The sequence below is a fragment of the Anticarsia gemmatalis genome, chromosome 2 (genome assembly GCF_050436995.1).
Source record: "Anticarsia gemmatalis isolate Benzon Research Colony breed Stoneville strain chromosome 2, ilAntGemm2 primary, whole genome shotgun sequence".
Taxonomy (NCBI): Eukaryota; Metazoa; Arthropoda; class Insecta; order Lepidoptera; family Erebidae; genus Anticarsia; species Anticarsia gemmatalis.
In genome coordinates, this window is record NC_134746.1 from 8,643,382 (window position 1) to 8,661,724 (window position 18,343).

Sequence of the window (18,343 nt, forward strand, 5' to 3'; positions counted from 1 at the left end):
AACTAAATGTGCCCTTTATTAGAATTTGAGGAAAGAGTATGAATATTCAGTTTCGACGAAATTGGCTTAAAGCGTCCGATCGATTTCACACGTAATTTAAAACATTTTTACAGCTGGGTGGCAAAATAATTTCTTCGCAAAACCTGGCACATAATATTTTAACGTCAATCAAATGTTACAGTTTAAAATGAAACGTCATCAGTCTTCCTTTTTTCTTTACGGATGTTTTGTCACGCCGAAAACGATTCGTGGGAGGGCGACATTTGTCCCGCGATACAAGAAGCCACACAAAAGATACAAATAGCTGTTGTAAAACATGTGACCATCACACGAATTACTTTACTTACAATGAAACAGGGCTGGCTGGATGCAAATATTCTTTTTTGGATTTCGAACAACATTCCGAATCGGACATCGAAATTCAAAATGTAATTCGAATTGTGGCGCCCGTAGCCAGTTGCGCTCGGTCACTGATGCCGGTCGGTAAACGATCAGTGGGTTAAGCATGGCGCGGTCATTCTATAGCTGGGTGACCCCATAGTTTGACTGATGTATCGTTAGATATATTTTAACGGTGTCCGTGCTTAGGACGGCTCGTAAAAAGTCGATCTCAGTACCTCGATTCTCTACCGCTATCGACTACCGACAACCGGCTAGCTATCGAAAATTTGACATTAAGAATGTACTGCCAAAATGTTTCCTACGACACCCGTCAGAGGCGCTGATTAGATTTTCATACAAAATTTCTCGATGACAGGTCGGTTGTCGGTAGTCGATAGTAGTAGAGAATCGAGCTACAGCTTTTGTCTATTAAAACTACAGTCGTTAAGCCTTCTCAAAAGTTTGAACTACTTAGACTCTAGGTTGACCACTCAACATACGACAAAATAAAAGATAAAAGAATAATTCGATTTGAATTTGTAATAAGAATGTTGTCTTTAGAAAAAAACATATTGTTTTAATTAATATTATGGCTGTTTATTTTCGTATCGTTAGTCGAGTTAATTGGAAAATATCACTCAATTATTTCATATAATAAAAAAAATATAATTGAGATACACACAAAGTATTAATTATAAAAGCACGCCTACCAATTAATTTTGTATGTAATAAATCATTCGATGAAGCCGTATTTATTGGTGATTTAATAAGCTAAATATAGATACTTTTTATAACATTACATCGTGAATTAGTTAATAAATCAATTTTTAATTATTTATGCACTACTAAAGGTTTTTTCTTATATTATAAGCACATCGTGATTCAGTTAATAAATCAATGTTTAATTATTTATGCATTAATAAAAAAATATACCTATTACTTGCACAAATATGTAAGACTAGTTCCTACCCGCGACATCGCCCGCGTGAAAAGATTTCCCCCATGAAAGTATCTTACGTGCTGATCTAGGTTATAAGCTGTCAGTGTACCGAATTTCATTAAAAGCCGACTAGTAGTTTTTTCGTAAGAATAACGTAAATACATATGTACACAATTTTTGCATTTATAATATTTGTAGGATACTTGGTACCCATTACACTTCATTTATCTAGAAAACTAAATCATTCGGAAATATTTGTAATTACCTTGCCATAACTTCTTATCAAATCAATAAAAAGTAGAGACAGACACGAATTATTAACTAACGTAGGATGGAATAGGTTTCTGTTTCTGCAGAATTTCACCCGAACAATACTAGGATCTAGTAGAATATCTAATTCGATACCAATCTAGCTGAAACTGACAATAACGCGATTATTTCACATGACTACTTATTATTACTAAATCCCATCACTACATGTCGAACCTGTTATGGCAAAACGTCGTAAGCGACAGAAAATAGGGACCTATTTCACTATTGTATCAAAATGTTTAGGTGAAATTATTTAGATTATTATTAATATTAATGTGAAGAGAACTAGATCCATATAAAAATACTGGCGATACTATAACGGGTGAGAAAAAATATCGCAATTTATAGAAGTAAAAGTTAATAGGTACCAGGGTACCTACAATACAAACCACACATTATTCGAATGCTTTTAAAACAATTAATTTGATTATATGTAACTAGTAGCGTGTTTAGTAATATATCCAATACTCTAGCATCTATGTTTAACTTAAAAAACATTGGCAATAAAACGCCTCTTCTGTAAAATTTCTTGTATGTAGCTTACGATGTTCTTCCATCAGGCTCGATGTGACCATGTGACACTAATTGTCTTGACGTTCACACTCGAACAGGCGATTCACGAAATGGATCGTAAATTCGCGACCGCTAGACAGTGGACGGTGTACATTGATGGATGTGTACGTAGATGTAGAGTACTATTATGAACTAATGACCCAATGGTCTTGGTAATTATAGGTTCTAATACGTATTAACAGGTGACGATGCTGGGTTAAGAGAGCCTGTACTGCGATTCTCTACCACTATCGACAACTGGCTTACTATCGAGAGATTTTGATAGGTAAGGTACCTGCGGGTATTAAGGCCTGTCGGGTAATAAGGCCTAAATAACAAAAAACGTACGAAATACAGTAGTTGACGATCAAGATTAGTCACACAAGCTCAGAGCGTATACGAGTCGCTGCAAAGTGGCGGACGCACTCTTGCACTTCTCCCCCCGCAAATATCGTCGAAATCATTCAGAAGTGCGGTTCAGCAGCACGAATTATAAAAATTGACTCCAGTAAAACGTAAGTTGTTTAGAAAATATCATATTTACAAACCTGTATTGACTGTCCGCTTATTAATTAACGTATGCTTGTCCTTAGATTACCGTTTTAAGAGACTTGTAGTTATAAAAATTATATTATTATTCTTTTCTGTAAATAGGTGGTTGGCGGATATTAAGGCCTATAAAATTTTACAATAGGCCTCATTATACTCCTATTTTTTTAACTGCTATATAAGTAGGAGCGTGTTTTTAAAATGTTTGTTAGTGGGTAGTATATACGTAGTTTATATTTTCAATTTATTTATTATTGTTTTCAGTGCTTACAGTCACGATGCCTCCCAAACGAGCATTGTGGTCAGAAGGCGATCTGACAAAAATAAATCACAAAAAAAAAAAATATCGGTACGGTCATGCCTGCAAAGAAGATAGAATGGATGATGCAATGAGGCAATGTTCGCGATGCTTCAAGTGGTACCACGAAGAATGTGTCGGTTTGACTGCAGAATTTACTGATGATTTTCAATGTCCTGATGGATGCGAATAAGGACAATTTATTTAATTTATTAAGACTACTATGCTTTCTATTGCCTTACGTTAATGATTATTGATGTCAAGAATACTAATTTACTTAGTTTAAGTTGATTTTTGAATAGTTTATAGTATAGGCCTTTTTACCCTACCCTATTATAATAAGGCCTAAAGACAGCGATTTTTTAAAAGTGATATAATGTTTTAGTTTTAAGCTTTAGAAGCTATTTTTTGTTTAAACTCGGTAGTAATATAAGTACATGACTGATTATTATAAAAACTGGTTGATTATATTGGATATTCTTCATTTTATTACAAATCTCCCTTAGCTAGGCCTTAATACCCGCGGGTACCTTACTTTACAAGTATACATACAAAAATATTCAAGTTTCAGTCCCTTTCCCGTGTAGACTATACTGAACCTGAAACTTTACTGAAATTAATGCTAACATGCATTTCACTTTGGATTTTACATTGGCCGTGTTTGCAGGCTTGTCAGCTCCAGTCATAAATAAGACCTTTCAACAATGTTGGTAATTAACTGAGCGAAACAAACGCAAATCAACATTCATTCAGACATGCGATTAGAAGTAATGTTACTTCATTATTCGGTAACAAAGTGAAGCAAAATTCACTGCTTATTTATGTAACTAATATGTAATACGATCATACAAAGAACATATCCGTGCCCTTAAATAACATTCAGATACCTACTCGTGATATTTCTTAATGCACTTTTTATTAGGTCTCTCAAAATTGTACCTATAGTTAAGGAAATTCGTAGTACAGAGCTGTAATACATAACTTAGTAAAGACCTCACTACTAAAAATATTAGATTTATTTGAAGCAGATGAAAATATAACAACGATTTTTACTAATGTCACATTATAGACAACATAAAATTTGTTACTCATAATAACTACATCATATCACAAGTCGATTTCAATACAACAAAAGTATAAACGTTATAACGTATTATGATAGAGACGCTAGTATCTCAAAATTGGCTTTACGGACGGACTCTGAGTAACAACATGGGGCTTTACCACGAATCTGAGAAAGAAAAGAAATTTATACAGGATTATAACACATACAACTAGCTTCTATAACAGAACTTATTAAGCGATTACGACATACAAACAGTAATTCTCACCGCGCCAGCCCTACACGAGGGTAGCAGAACATTCGTCGGTCGTCAGTCGGGAGTCAGTGGCTGTGCCGGTGACCTATGAGCTCAGGAGACTTACCTTTTAAGGGCCGGCGCCGGTCCCCGCCGTGTCGCAACCAGTGCAACACGATGTATGCCGCGTACCTGCTTAACTGCTTTACATGTCACATTGAGGTCACGCATTGATTCTGGATATTTTTGGTTATGATATAAGCTTGCATAAAAAAAATCTTAAAAAAAGATATAGGTAAAAAGCATTTAGATTATATTTTTGGTCGTATGCCGCGTACGCGTAAACATAAAAAATAGTCTCAAAGTACATCTAGAACTAGAACTATTGATTGCTTAATTTGCTTCTTGTGGAAATCGAACCCACGACCTCTCCATGCAACGGCGTAACTACCACATTGACTAGGTAGGTACTGTACAGATTGACTTGACTTGATTCGTCAAAATTTAAAAGCCTGCAAATCTAGCCCATACCGATATTTTATAACGTAAATACAATAGAAACGCCGCAAACTCTACCTAAGAAAAATAAAGAATCATTGTTAAACAATCCTGAAAAAGTAAACCATATTTGTGTAGAAATCGAGGTTTTATTAGCACCGTATAATATAAATACAAATTTAATGCAAAACCGATGTATTTACGATAAGTATGCCACACAGACTTTTCTATTCAAAACCAAGACATGCAAACACTCGTCTATGCCTACAAAATGAGAAGGCCTAAAAAACCATTATCGAACTTATTTGCCGATCATAAACCACTAAATAAGTGCACGTACTGTCCAAACACCTATTTGATATTTCAAGGACTAAGTTAAAAAACCGATCAAGTACGATTCGAATTCGCGGATGAATAGTTCCGTACAATATCTACAAAAGGGAATCACGTTCGTTGAATGAGAGCCCACCTAAAATATTTATTTGATTTTGTTAAATTATTTGTTGATAGCGGCAACAAAAATACATTGCGTGTAAAAATTTCAACTGTCTCACTTTCGCGGCTCTTGAGATACAGCCGAGTGACAGACAGACGGACAAACAGTTAGACAGCGAAGTCTGAATAGCGTCGTTTTTACCTACTGGGTAAGGAACCCTAAAACCGATAACCTCATTGCGAACGCTCGTCGTGTAAGATCGGAAGCGCGTGCGCATGACAATAGCAACAACACACGTAAAAGCTTCGTGTTATTAATTATTAATAATGCGGTCACATTGCGATATTATGCACATCCATTTTTGAATTTTTCCAACTGTCATTCTTGCCGGTTTATGAGTTAAGAGTGTTTAGAATTGATAAGTTTGTTTTTGCGACATCGTTAGAGTTTGTCGCTATCTTTTTATGTAGAGTTGGGTCAGATAACTAATTATATGTTTGCGGTACAAACAATTTTTTATACTACTCTCCTAATTATTGACTCACTAAAAATAACTTAACCCATTTCTTACAAGTGCGTAAAATGCAATTCTAATCATATTGTTTTCTGTTTTTACAGTTGGAAAACGTCCAGTGTTGTTTGGACTTCCTCCACGCCCAAAAAGTCCAAGGATTAGAACAAGTAACAGCTGTAGACATCCGGGATGCAAAACTAAAAGCAGTGTTAGCACTATTTTTCGCGCTAAGTAGACACAAACAAGCTGCGAAACAGAGAACAGCGCCATCTAGTGGTAATGCAGCAAACGTCGGCAAGAACTCAAGTGAAGATGTTTCTCTGAGTGCGGTCCAACGCATCACAGGTGGCAGCAGTTGCGATGAAATACTAACAGCGTGTGCAAACAACGTCGAAATGACGACGTTAACAGCAAACAGGTAAGTTGAAATATTATTTTTTAAACACAGGGCTATTGGTTTTGCAACAAATATTTGGTTTTTACTATAAATAAACTAACCAATTAATTGCGATTGTAACGCCATCTAGTAGTGTTGACCCGAGACTCGTGGATGTGAAATGCTCCAAAACTTATAGTATAGACTCTACTTGACGCTAGATGGCTCTGCTACAAATTTGTTTCCAAATGATATTATGTTTGTTTAAATATCCAGTATAAACTTAAATAACCTACAAAAATATGTAATTGAACTTCGGCTTAGAAGAGTGTTTGAACAAATTATAATTAGGTATATTAGTATTTTAAATGAGATACCTACATACATACAAAATAAAAATAAAAAATCAGTTTTACAGCGATGTTACGCTACTTTTATTTATTTGATTAATTTTGAACTTTCAGTTAGCGTTAAATTGAATGCCGCGGTTCATAAATACCAAAGGGCATAATTCGTACCTCAGACCTTTTCATCTTAAGATTTATGAGACATTCCACCATTCAGTTCACTGAATACATCTTCGGTGGTATCGTTTATAATAAAATACTTACTTAATAAATTAAACATTACTTGGTTTAGATCTGTTTTTCACATTGGATGAGTCGCTTGTGTTAACGTTGCCGCGTTGATTTAGTTGGTTTTATTCCATCATCCTTTTGAGTTTCTTCTTTTTATCAAATAATATTGTTACAGACAATACCTATTTACTAAAAGCTGCAATGAAAATGTTTTTTTGCGACCAACGGCGAACCAAAGCTTAATAACATTCAACTTATACTTTCAAAAATATCACTGGCCTCACACTGGCCCTTAAAAAAGTAATCTCAAACACCGCATAAAGCTGAAAAGCTAAAAATATTTCGCATCTAACTTTACGTTAATGTGGCTTCGTACTTAAAATAACTTGTATGTTCAAAGTTGCGCACCTGTCTGAAACAAGCTTGAAAGTTCTTCAAACTGTTTGAAATTATTTTCGTTTAGTTCCCAAAGTTCGACGAAGCGTATACTACCGTATTTATAAATAAATGCGCTTGTAAACTTTATTCCGGTCTGGAAGTTGTCCGGTTGAATAAATATTTTTATTATCTAGGTACTTTTAATTTAGGGAGGTTTTTTTAATGGTTTTATTGCTCCCACAAGGATGGAGAGATTATAAGTCGCTATTCATAATTTACACTTTGTTAAATATTTTATTTATTGATTTCAATATTGTAATGTAAGAACAAAAATTAAGTAAATTTTGGCAGTGGCAATAAAAATATTTTTTTTATCGAACGACAAATTTACTAATAGCTAACCTCAGATGTATTAAACATCTGAGCTTTTACACAATTCCTGAGTATAAAAGATCTTATGTTTTGTCACTGTTGAAGGAAATATTGAGTCTATATTTTTGAGAACAGAAAAAAAATTACATACATTTCTACTTATCTACATACACGATTCTACCTGCATCGTACTGAAAATGTAAAACACTCCTTATGCTTATTCAGAAGATCGGAAATGCCTACAGCGGAGAGAGCCATAACTCTCGAGTGCGGGCGCTCAGTGACATTTCTATTTGCGTCTCTAGCGCCCTCTATTGGCGAGTTGCCGAGATGAGCCGAGCAGTTTACTCATGTTCTATGTTAGTAAACAAAGACTGCACTTGGTTACGTGAACTTGGATCTTTAATTTTATAGACTTATATTATTACACAGGAACAATATTTTAACGATAAGAAGGTTATATTATAACTATCCCCTAATACATTCTTTTTTTACAATATAATTCTCCGCAGTGCTTGTATCCTACACTTGGGAAGCTATTACCTGTTAGGCCAGTTTAACAACGATTTTGCAAAAAGTATAGTGAAATGTGCCACCAAAAAGTACAAATTTCAGGAAAAAAAATAGGCAAAATGCGGGTCCTTCACAGCTTTCAGCTTATCGAAGCTGGTCCGAATTTCGGTTAACAAATAAGGTGTCGTAAATCCTTAAAAAAACACCCTTAAAGACCCGTCTATAGAAGCATTGACTTTGCTATTCGTGATAGAAAAGCTGTTACTAAGTTAAGTACAACATATGATTATGTTAAAAATGAACCGTAAGTTTAATTTATAAGTGAGACAACTTTGTTGCAACAATCCAGCTTTTGTAGAAGCGTTTGTTGCACCGTGACCTCTGCTGACTTGCTGTTACATTGTTTTATGAGAGATAGTTTATGTCATAAACCGTGTATGTTTGCTTGACCTACAACTTAATACCTTAAGACCACCGGTAAAAATAATAAAATAGAGTGATCTCGAGCCATAAGGTGTAGTTCCGAATCACGCTATTGGCTGATCTTTATATAGGTACTTAAGTTAAATCGTTTGTCAAAAAACAAAACTACACGACTGAATTAATGGAAGTATGTGGTATGAAGAAGAATAAAATACAGATGATATTCTCGCTTATCATACCTAATAATGTAAAAAAAAGTTAAAAGCGACGTTTATTTTAAGGTGATAATTAAAGCTCACCTTTTTTTATCAGTAATAATTGCATCAACAAGTAACCAACCAAGAACAAATCCGGTACATAGGTAATACGTCTGAAGACACTCAACCCTCTCAAGTCCGGTCAATGGTTACGAGATTGCGTAGAGCACAAGCGTCAAGCACAATGGCTCACAATACGAGGACGTGACGTCACAGGCCCGAACTTGACTCACGACAAAGGGCTAACAAGCCATTGTTTGTCATTTGATGCGTACAGACAACACGTGCCGTCACTAAAATATGAATATTGAACGTTCAAAATAAACTTTAGCTGCTTTTTTAATAAACTTGAAAGTTTACTAGTGAATATTCCCTTTTTTAAAATCCAGCACATGTCTTTTCGGTTCGGCATTAGTCGGCCTAGATGCAGATGAACCCGATCGGCATATGCCGAACAAGTGAGTCGAGTCGATTTTGTTGTTCGATAAGTATTACCGAACCGAATATGTGTGTAGGAAAATAGCAAACCTTACTGTCCCAATGCTGGGCAATGGTTTCCTCCCGAACGAAGAAAGGGTTTGATCGTCGGTCAAAGAAAAGGATTGAATCAAAATTTCAATCAAAGCCGAAAATATTTGCCAGTGAATTATAAAAACAAATCCAAGCTTACGTTACAGTCAAGGTTTTTAATGTATTAACGGGATTTTATGCAGTGAGTAGTCGGTTAAATATTTCGGTAGTAAAAAACCTTCTTTGTGATGAATGAAATGACTTATAACTTGTTGATCCTTTTGAGAAAAGGTGATGCGGCAATAAAACAAAATAATTTTCGTATTCATTTACTGTAATTTTAAAAGCCCTTAAACGTTTAATCATGCAGCGATTTAGATGAACTGGCTTCATTATTATCGTGTTTTTTTAAACTTTCTAACTATTCTATTGACTTAATAACAACTCAAGAATAAAATAGCATACTTTACTAAACGAGCTCATAAAAAACACCACCCATCTCATTCTCGACAAACCACAGACTGCTTCAAGTTATCAACAATCATAATTAGCATAACCAGGTTACCTAATATTAGAGTAGCAGTGTTTACGTGAACTGAAAAACGCTCACCATAACCAAAGAGAGTTTTACAAGCGTTTATCTCCCATCGTAACCATCAATTTCATGGCGTCTTACCTAGTTTGCGATACTGGTTTCTAGATACACTATAAATAGACTTACTTTATTTATTGTTGGTAACACTAAATCTCTCCGTGGCTATCTTGTTTAAGCATCTTTGAAAATATGCTGTGAGAGCTTAAACGTTTGGAGCAAAATGTTTATGCGAGTAAATTGTTGTGACAGAGATTTAGTTGCTTTATTCTTGTAAGTATTTGAAACTAAAACTATAGTCCTATAACTTAGTAGAAAGCTTCTTATGCAAGATTCGCTGTTGGTGGAGGTATAATATATGTATATTGTACATAAATTCGAAATTCGGAACATCAGTGGCCGCAAAATTAAACAACTGATGGTGGCCTGTTTGATTCGGCTACCTTACTTTGGAAATGCACATAATTAATTACTATAATCGAGATAAATCGTCCACGCCAGGCCTATTGCTAACTTTTGCGTTGAAAACTCTGTCTAATCTAAAAACCTCACCTAATTTACACAAGACTTTAAACCAACTAATTTAAACCAGTTTTTCTAACTTGAATCAAGTTGAACAAAGCTTTGACTTTTTCTTTCAACAGAACCAGGAGCTATGCAAAAGTGAGTGCATTCCTTTAGGAACCGGTCGTTTAGAATTCCGTCAGTTTTTCACATAGGTGAATAACCGAGGGCGGATACAAACAATGGACCACTTTCCTTAAAGGGGCACACCATGTACGGGACCAGGGGACTGTGGAGACCGCCTGAATGCCTTTTATGTGCCCAGAGTAAACACTTAGTAAGATCATTAACTATAATCATGTAAATTGTGTAACACTTCAAATGTCGCTCGGTGACATACATGGAGATGATGCAATTGCTTTGATCGTGTACTAAGATTATCTGTGTGTATCGTTTGAGGATTTACTTCCGAAAATGGTCATGTTTTATGAGACGCTGTAGACCTACGAAGATCAAACCCTGGTGGTATAGTGTTATAGCGTTTGTCATAACTACCACGAAATGATATCTGGGGGCACGGAAGTGCCCCCGCAAGTCGAGCAAAAAAAAGCGGCACGGCCATCCTTTTCTCGAAGCAATTCGGGCTATTTTTGACACCCCTATAATTTCGTTTTGGATAGAACAAGAAGCCTGGATTTTCAGCAACTAATCAGTCATTGTATAAACACGGTAGATTTAAAATTTCAGTCGATTTGAACCAGTAGTTTAAGAATGACAACTTGTTAAAGTTTGTGAATTTTGTCACTCACTGATTCACTGACTCACTGACTCACTGACTCACCGATCATCAAAAGTCTAAGGTACTTCTAGCAGACTTAGAAGCTTAAAATTTAGAATACAAATAGGGTTTAGTGTCTTAATCATGGGAAAAATCAAATATTTTTTAATTTCGGTCCAGTTTTCTAAATACACCAACTGCAACAATAACTTTGTAATCCCATATAAATGTATAAGATTACAAGGTTACATTTGCAGTTAATGAATTATTATTACTGTAGAAAATAAAATAAATAGGTGTAAATAGGTACCTACTATATGAGGCATAACGGGAGGGGGTATAGGGTGGGTAAGGGTATTTAGACCATGAAACTGAACAACATTCCCATAGGAAAATATGTTGAATTATGAAAAAAAAAACGTCTTTCCATACGAATTGGACTTATGCTCGCTCTACAAAAAGAAGTGAGATGCCATCAAAAACATTCTGTTAAAACCTCAAGTCTCGCCGTAAAAAGTTGTGAGATCTATATAATACCAAGTCGATTAATCTATTTAGTCTCTACTTAAAGGACCTTCTGTCTTAAGTTATTACGTATGTTATTATCATGCAAATTTTAAAAAAATACCTTTAAAACAAATAGATCGACTTGGTCATCGCAAGAAAACACAAATTCGCCATTAACATTTCAGGAGCATAAACTTCTCGTCGTGCTGTGTAGTGTGATACATACTAATAATCAAATCATGCGATGGCCAGGTCGGTCTATTTGTTTTAAAGGTATTTTTTTTAAATTGGCATGATAATAACATACGTAATAACTTAAGACAGAAGGTCCTTTAAGTAGAGACTAAATAGACTAACGTTTTTACAGAATGTTTTTGATGGCATAGCATTTCACACTTTGCACATAAACTCAATTCAAACACAAGATTTTTGTAACTTTAGTTTTCTAAGATCAATAAAAATATTATGTTTTATTTAATATCGTATTAAATAGATAATATCCCTTTCCTAGAACTATGATAATATGTATTTCCCATTTGAAATGAGTGAGAAAGGAAACATAAAATTGATAGGTATTAAAAGAATACGGATATTGCGACACTCTTAATAGCTATCCTATCGCGGAAATGGCTGGCTATGAAGTGGGAAAAACTACTGGGATGTTATTTCATTCTTATAAGAGATATTTGTTTTAACCCTACGGTTGAGAGAGAAAAACAATTGAATGTTAAGTTTCTTAATAATTGCGAGACTATAAAGTATATTTAATTCGATAAGCTATAGAAAATATCTTGCAAGATTTGATCTACTCTTAACACGGCATTTAAATAAGAGCTCGTATATAGAAACACATTAATTCTCTAAGCCTCAGAGGAAAGATCAACACAATTTAATAAAGATTTCAGAATGCACACGCAAAATTAAAGTACGTAAAAGAACCAAAAACAAGACAGATGAAGTGTTCGCAGTAATTACAGAAATTCGCTGTTCGTTGTGACTTTTGAACCGATCAGTCGTTATCGATATGGAAAAGCTTCAGAACTCCCCCTGATAACGGTATCGTGACATGACGGATGATGGAGTCGTCGCTTGTTTTAATGCCGGCAGCACACTGATTGGAAACTATAGGATTAAAAAACTTCACTTTAACGATTCTAAGCTCTCGCGGCTTGTACACATAATATTATAATGCAACGCGATTGAAAATTAAAGATTAGGATACCTTATTTGTTTACCCGACGTTTTGATTAACATGCATCTATCGTGGTCACTGCATCAATCGATTTCCAGGCATTTCTTTATAGAACAGACTTTTCAGAGGTATTTGCATTATTTCTTCCCCTCATTTTTATTTCTAACAAATTCTGATAGAAGTTTCCTCAAAATTAGGAAACTTGTCGATTTTTCTTTCTCCACTCTTAGACTAGAATAGTGAAATCTCGATTGTCAACACTGAAAGACGTGACGTTTAAATCTTAGCTTTAAATTGCATCGCTTCTCAAATGTTTCCAACTGAACTGGCAACAGATCGTCTCTAGCAAAAAATTCCAAAGCGGACTTTCGTGGGTGTAATACCGGCTTAAATAACAAGTCCTCGTCATCTCATGGTGCGATAAGTGTAAAATTACCCGAACTTAAGGGGCAATGCTTCGAGCAGCCAATTAGGGAACTTGGGTACCGTGGTGTGAACTAAAACGCTGTATCGAATTTCTTGTTGAGTTGTTAATACAAACTGCGTAGCCGACTTGTGTTGCAGTTTCAAAGTTTCTAAACATTTGTGTGTAAGCTTTGCTTAGTAATTTTGCTCGTTTTGTATCGATTATTGTTTGAAGGGAAAGTTTTGCTTGCTTTACTAACTAGATCTTTACTTATGAAATAGTTGGTAGATCATTAGTGAGAGTAAACAATCAAAAGTATATCGTTCTCTAAAACCTCTTCAGAATTAGGATATTCCAGATTTTACGGAGGTTTCAAGAATTTACGATTAATACAAACATACATGCACTAAAGTGAATTACTTAATAACATAACGTCACAACACGTCACTGGCTCATAAAAATATCTTCTGCATGCGACGCGTTGCTTAACCGCAAACAAAACGAAAAAAACCCCTCCAATCGTTTAGTCAAAACATCTCATGATAATATCACCAAACACATCCAATATCTTTCCATCCCAATGTTAACCCGTTCGCTTCTGTACGGTCAGCAGCCGCGCCCCGTCAAACATGTTTGTTTACGTATCTCTCACGCAGCCCGTCACTATCCTCTATACATTCTGTCAACAAACATAATTCTCTTACTGATCCTTAATGGTACACGAAATGCAACGGTTCAGACATGTTTTCGGCCCTTTTTAGCCATAAAGACTCGCCTTATTTGTGGTTTGCTGTATAAACATGGTTAAATAAAGAAGATGTTTTTTGCTGCAGAAGTGAAAAAAAAAGAACTGTAAAAGTGCTGCGCTTTCTACGACTTCAATACAAGCTATTGAAACGAATATAAATTGCAAACGAAATTTGCTCTACACGTTTAAAGAAAAATAAAAATGCTTCAAAAGAATAGAATTCAATCCATCTCAAAACGTCAAAGCGAAATTTTCTAATAGGAAAACGTCTTAAGCACGCCTTCGGCTTCGATTCGGTTTACGATCGTCTGCAGGCCCGTTGTCGGGCCCCTGTTGAAAATTCCACTTATTAAACTGCACTCTTTATGTGCTCGTAAATTACGCCTTATGAGTTCAACGCTTCGTTTAATCCAACCGTTGTTAAAGCGATGGACAATACGTGATGCTTTTAAGCACTGGTGCGGATTGGGAGCGGCGAAAGATCGTCTAGAACTGTAGTTAGTAGGAAGTTTACAATGTACCACGACATACAAGTAAGATATTGATGCACTAATGGCTTTTACAGATCGTATTTATTGAAATGTCAGGAAATGTAAGCATTCTGTTATAAACACATTGGTGAAAGCCGACTAAGAAATAATTCAATAAGGAAGTAAAGGTTTCAAAGCAACATATTTGCGCGATGACACGGCTGACATATTGTATATCCCTTTGTTGCAACGTTTTATCAACATGCTACATAGTAACGAAGCCCTACTGAAGTCTTGCGTGTCAGATACAGATCGTGTCTCCAAAAATATATCATTAGATTGATGTGCCTCTTACACCATAGTGACAGTATAATAGCATGGCACATTAACAAATGCTCGTCGCCACGGCTCCCTGCACTGCCGATACGCTTCAAAATATAATTCATATTTTCTCACGTTCGTATTATAAATCACGGGTTGCTTTTAGACTTCCACGAATAGTTTAATCCGGTTTTACAAGCGAAAGGGGGATTAGTCGATTCTTAACAATCTTAACCCAGCCACAACTTCCGCATTGTTTTTAGTTTAAATTTTTAGTTATTTTAATTGAATTTAATAGAAATGGAGTTTGTTTTGATGTAATGTCTCGTTGGGGGCAATGTTTGTGACATATTGAAGTGTTTATGTTACGCTTCGGTGAAGTCCGTGAGGCCCGCAGTGCAGCGAATTCTTGTGACGCGGGGTGAACGTGAATTGTCTCCCCATTTAAATTTCGTGAACATGCATAGAATGTTTAAAGCAGTTAGAACAGTTCTAGGTATTTTAATTTTGATTGTACAGAATTCTCGAAGCCATATCTCCTTCGCAATTTTCTTATTACTTCAAGTTGAATGGAGAAATCCTTGCTGGAATACTTAATTGCTTTTTATGATGCTTTCTACTTATACTACGCTATATTTATAACTAGTTAACACTTGAGACTAGAAAGAAACATGAATAGAACAAGTTTAAATATAGGTCCTTTCATCGAGCAGAAACTATCTTCAGAAATAAAATGAATGGCACGTGTATGCGCTATGAAAAACTACACTTCGTTAGTTATGATCATGGTATATAATCATCATCAATATGTACCTATTATAAATCAGTAGGTATAACATAGAGTCAAGCAATTAGTAGTAGTCCTAATTGAAAAGCTAAGCACAGAGTAATATTATTGTTGCAATACATTCGTCATGATTTTTTCCAATATATTATTAAGCGTAAGATTTTTTTATCGCTAGCCTACTTTTTATGAACATTAGATTAATAAAAAAAATATTACGAGACTCCGAAGAAAAAATAAATAAATAGCCGGTTTTCTTCTATGCTATTACGAATTTTCACGAAATCCAACGTTTAAACGCCTTTTCGTCGTTTACTTACGATAATATATTTTCCGCTGAAACGATTATTTTTCTTTTGTTCAATAAACAAGGTCTATCGCGTTCTTAACTCAACGCAATGTTGTCAACAGTTTATTTAGCTTTTATAGTGTTTGTTCTTTCGAACCGCCCGCACGCCCTCCCGCGGGTACACATGTAAACATTGAAAACAATGAACGCTTTATTTTTTTTTTCTATCGATTTGCTAAGTTTTATGAGCTCTTAACAAATAGTCTAGAAGTAAATATTCTCGCGGCTTCGACCGTTTATAGTTTAAATTCCCGATTTTGAGTTACTATCGTGGCAAATCTCATGAAAATTACTTCAGTAGTAGCGAAAACGTTACGGATAGACAAACTTTTGCATTTGTTATGTTCGTATGGATATCGAGTGCGGCGTTTAAGCAGTCACAATGGCGTTTATGATTATCGATAAGTATGAATTCATGTGACGCAATAGGGTCGCGCGCGCACCCTACCATCATTACTATGAGCTTATTTTATTGCTATGTGAGATGTAGTCATCAACTTAATAGAAAATTACTATTTTATGGTCAGCAGGGAATTGAATTGTTTACTACCTCTATGTATTTTTTTATACCAATGTAATTTTCTACCTAAATACATCGGACCAAAATAGTTTACCTGACTAATAGGCATAGAAATGGTGACTGTCATTTTCCAGGTATGTATTATAATTTATGTTCGCACAAAGCTCATTTCCTGCGCCTATCTCATATAAAATTCAATCCGGGGCAATAATTCCTGGACCCTTCTCTGTAAATGTCGACAAGTAGCGGACATAACCGGCCATAAAGCGTTGCTCGCCGAAAGGTAATCGTAGTTATCTGTAGGTAGCTGTTTACCGCACACTCCTGTAAATTATTTTGCAGGAGACTCGGTGATTTAACGAGATAAGCCGCGAACCCTTCTGTGAGTGCATAACGTCATCCCGCTAATGCAAGGGTCCCCTCCCTAGCGCAGATGGCACCCGTGCCGTCAGTTTTTCATACATCTTCTAGCCAGGGCTGTGCGGTCGTAGTTATTTTGAACTACGATATTGGAAACGCAGCACACTATCGACTTCAATTGAAAAAAATAAATACAACAAAACATATGAAAACATTCGCAGTTTCATCTGTTGTTGAAACCGGAAGCTTTTATTAAGTTGAATAAGCTTTATGTTTTCGGAACTAACATGGGCTTTTCTGATGTTTTTATTTTTTATTTGTTTTTCCTGCGAACCGAGTGGTTCGTGATAAGCTCTGCGTAGACGGGCGTAAAGGGCGCTGATGTGGGTTGACGGACAACCCTGTGAGTATTAACATTCGCTGCATCCCGCCGCGCGATCACGGATTCGGAAGGGGCGAAGGCCCTTGCGCTTTCGTCGACGGTTTTGTCTGTCGTGCGGACGCAATGGTCGCGCTAGCACGCTTTCGTGCACCCATCGTCGCACGCGCCCGCGCTGCGCTGCGCTCACCCGTCGCGAGTACGATCCGACTGTGACAAATCGTGTTAAAGATTATTGTTTATGGTGTGCAAAGCTCGCTGCCGTGTATTTATAGCCCGTGTAAAGCTGTGCTCTAATAGAAGTTGTTTAAGTGGACGCAACACGATCAGACATCATTTCCATGTTTACGTTTTATGCCGTATTTGTAGTTAATTCTAGCTCGTTTTCTGAACGCGCGTGAATCACGGCCGACTCTGACTTAACATTAACTTGAGAGGGTTTAATTTTATCTCGTTTGACATTAGTTTTCTGAATACTCGACTTTCTATGAACTTTGAAATAAATTGCTGTGGCATTTCTTTAGAAATTCCACTGAATTACTGCCACACATGTTGAACGCGGTTAAGTAAACAATGCTTACTCCTGCTGCATACTTAAGACAGAATTATAAGAAAAACAACGACTGAATATTTTGTTTGGATTAAGAGGTTGTTTGAAGGCATTTAAAGGATTAGAGTATGCGCAGTTTAGAAGGTAAATGTTAATGTTTATTGCGGTGACTTTTAGTTAGAGCTTTCGTAGCTGTGTGGGGTGCATATTTCTCCGGTCGAATGGTAGTGAAGTGTAACAAGGTTTGCATTAAAGTTATTGCGATGTTGTGGAGGCTGTGCGAGTGCGCGGGCGAGTGGGACCCGGTTATCTCGTCCTGGCTGCCGCCCACGGCCCGAGCCTGTATACATCGCTCCGAGCCCTCGAGACCGATAAAAAACTTAAATAAACTGCGATACATTCAAATAAAAGTGCCGCAGTAATTGCTTTTCGATTCTATCGTATGCAAAAACTGTTTGTTTATGTCTTCTGTTTGATTTATCTCGTTGGAGTTTTTCGCACTGTACTCCACTAATGATTTATTAATTGATTTACAAGTTGATGTTTAATCAATCTATATCTTGATAGCTGCGAGATATTAAACGGTTATTTATCAATTTCTACAACTTAGATTTGATTTAATAATACCTAATTCATTGACTAGCTATGCTAAATTAATATTGAAATGATAACAGTTATATCAATTTATATTTAAATGT

General features: G+C 35.9%; 1 protein-coding gene across 10 annotated transcripts in view; it reads left to right on the plus strand.

Annotated features, from left to right (window-relative positions):
- Positions 1-18,343, plus strand: part of sick (sickie) — a 198,124-nt gene that overhangs the window by 97,111 nt on the left and 82,670 nt on the right. For all 10 annotated transcript variants that reach the window (XM_076130294.1, XM_076130314.1, XM_076130322.1 and 7 more), the window contains exon 3: positions 5,883-6,196. In XM_076130294.1, coding sequence (XP_075986409.1) covers positions 5,883-6,196 — 314 coding nt within the window. The remainder of the gene's footprint in view (positions 1-5,882; positions 6,197-18,343) is intronic.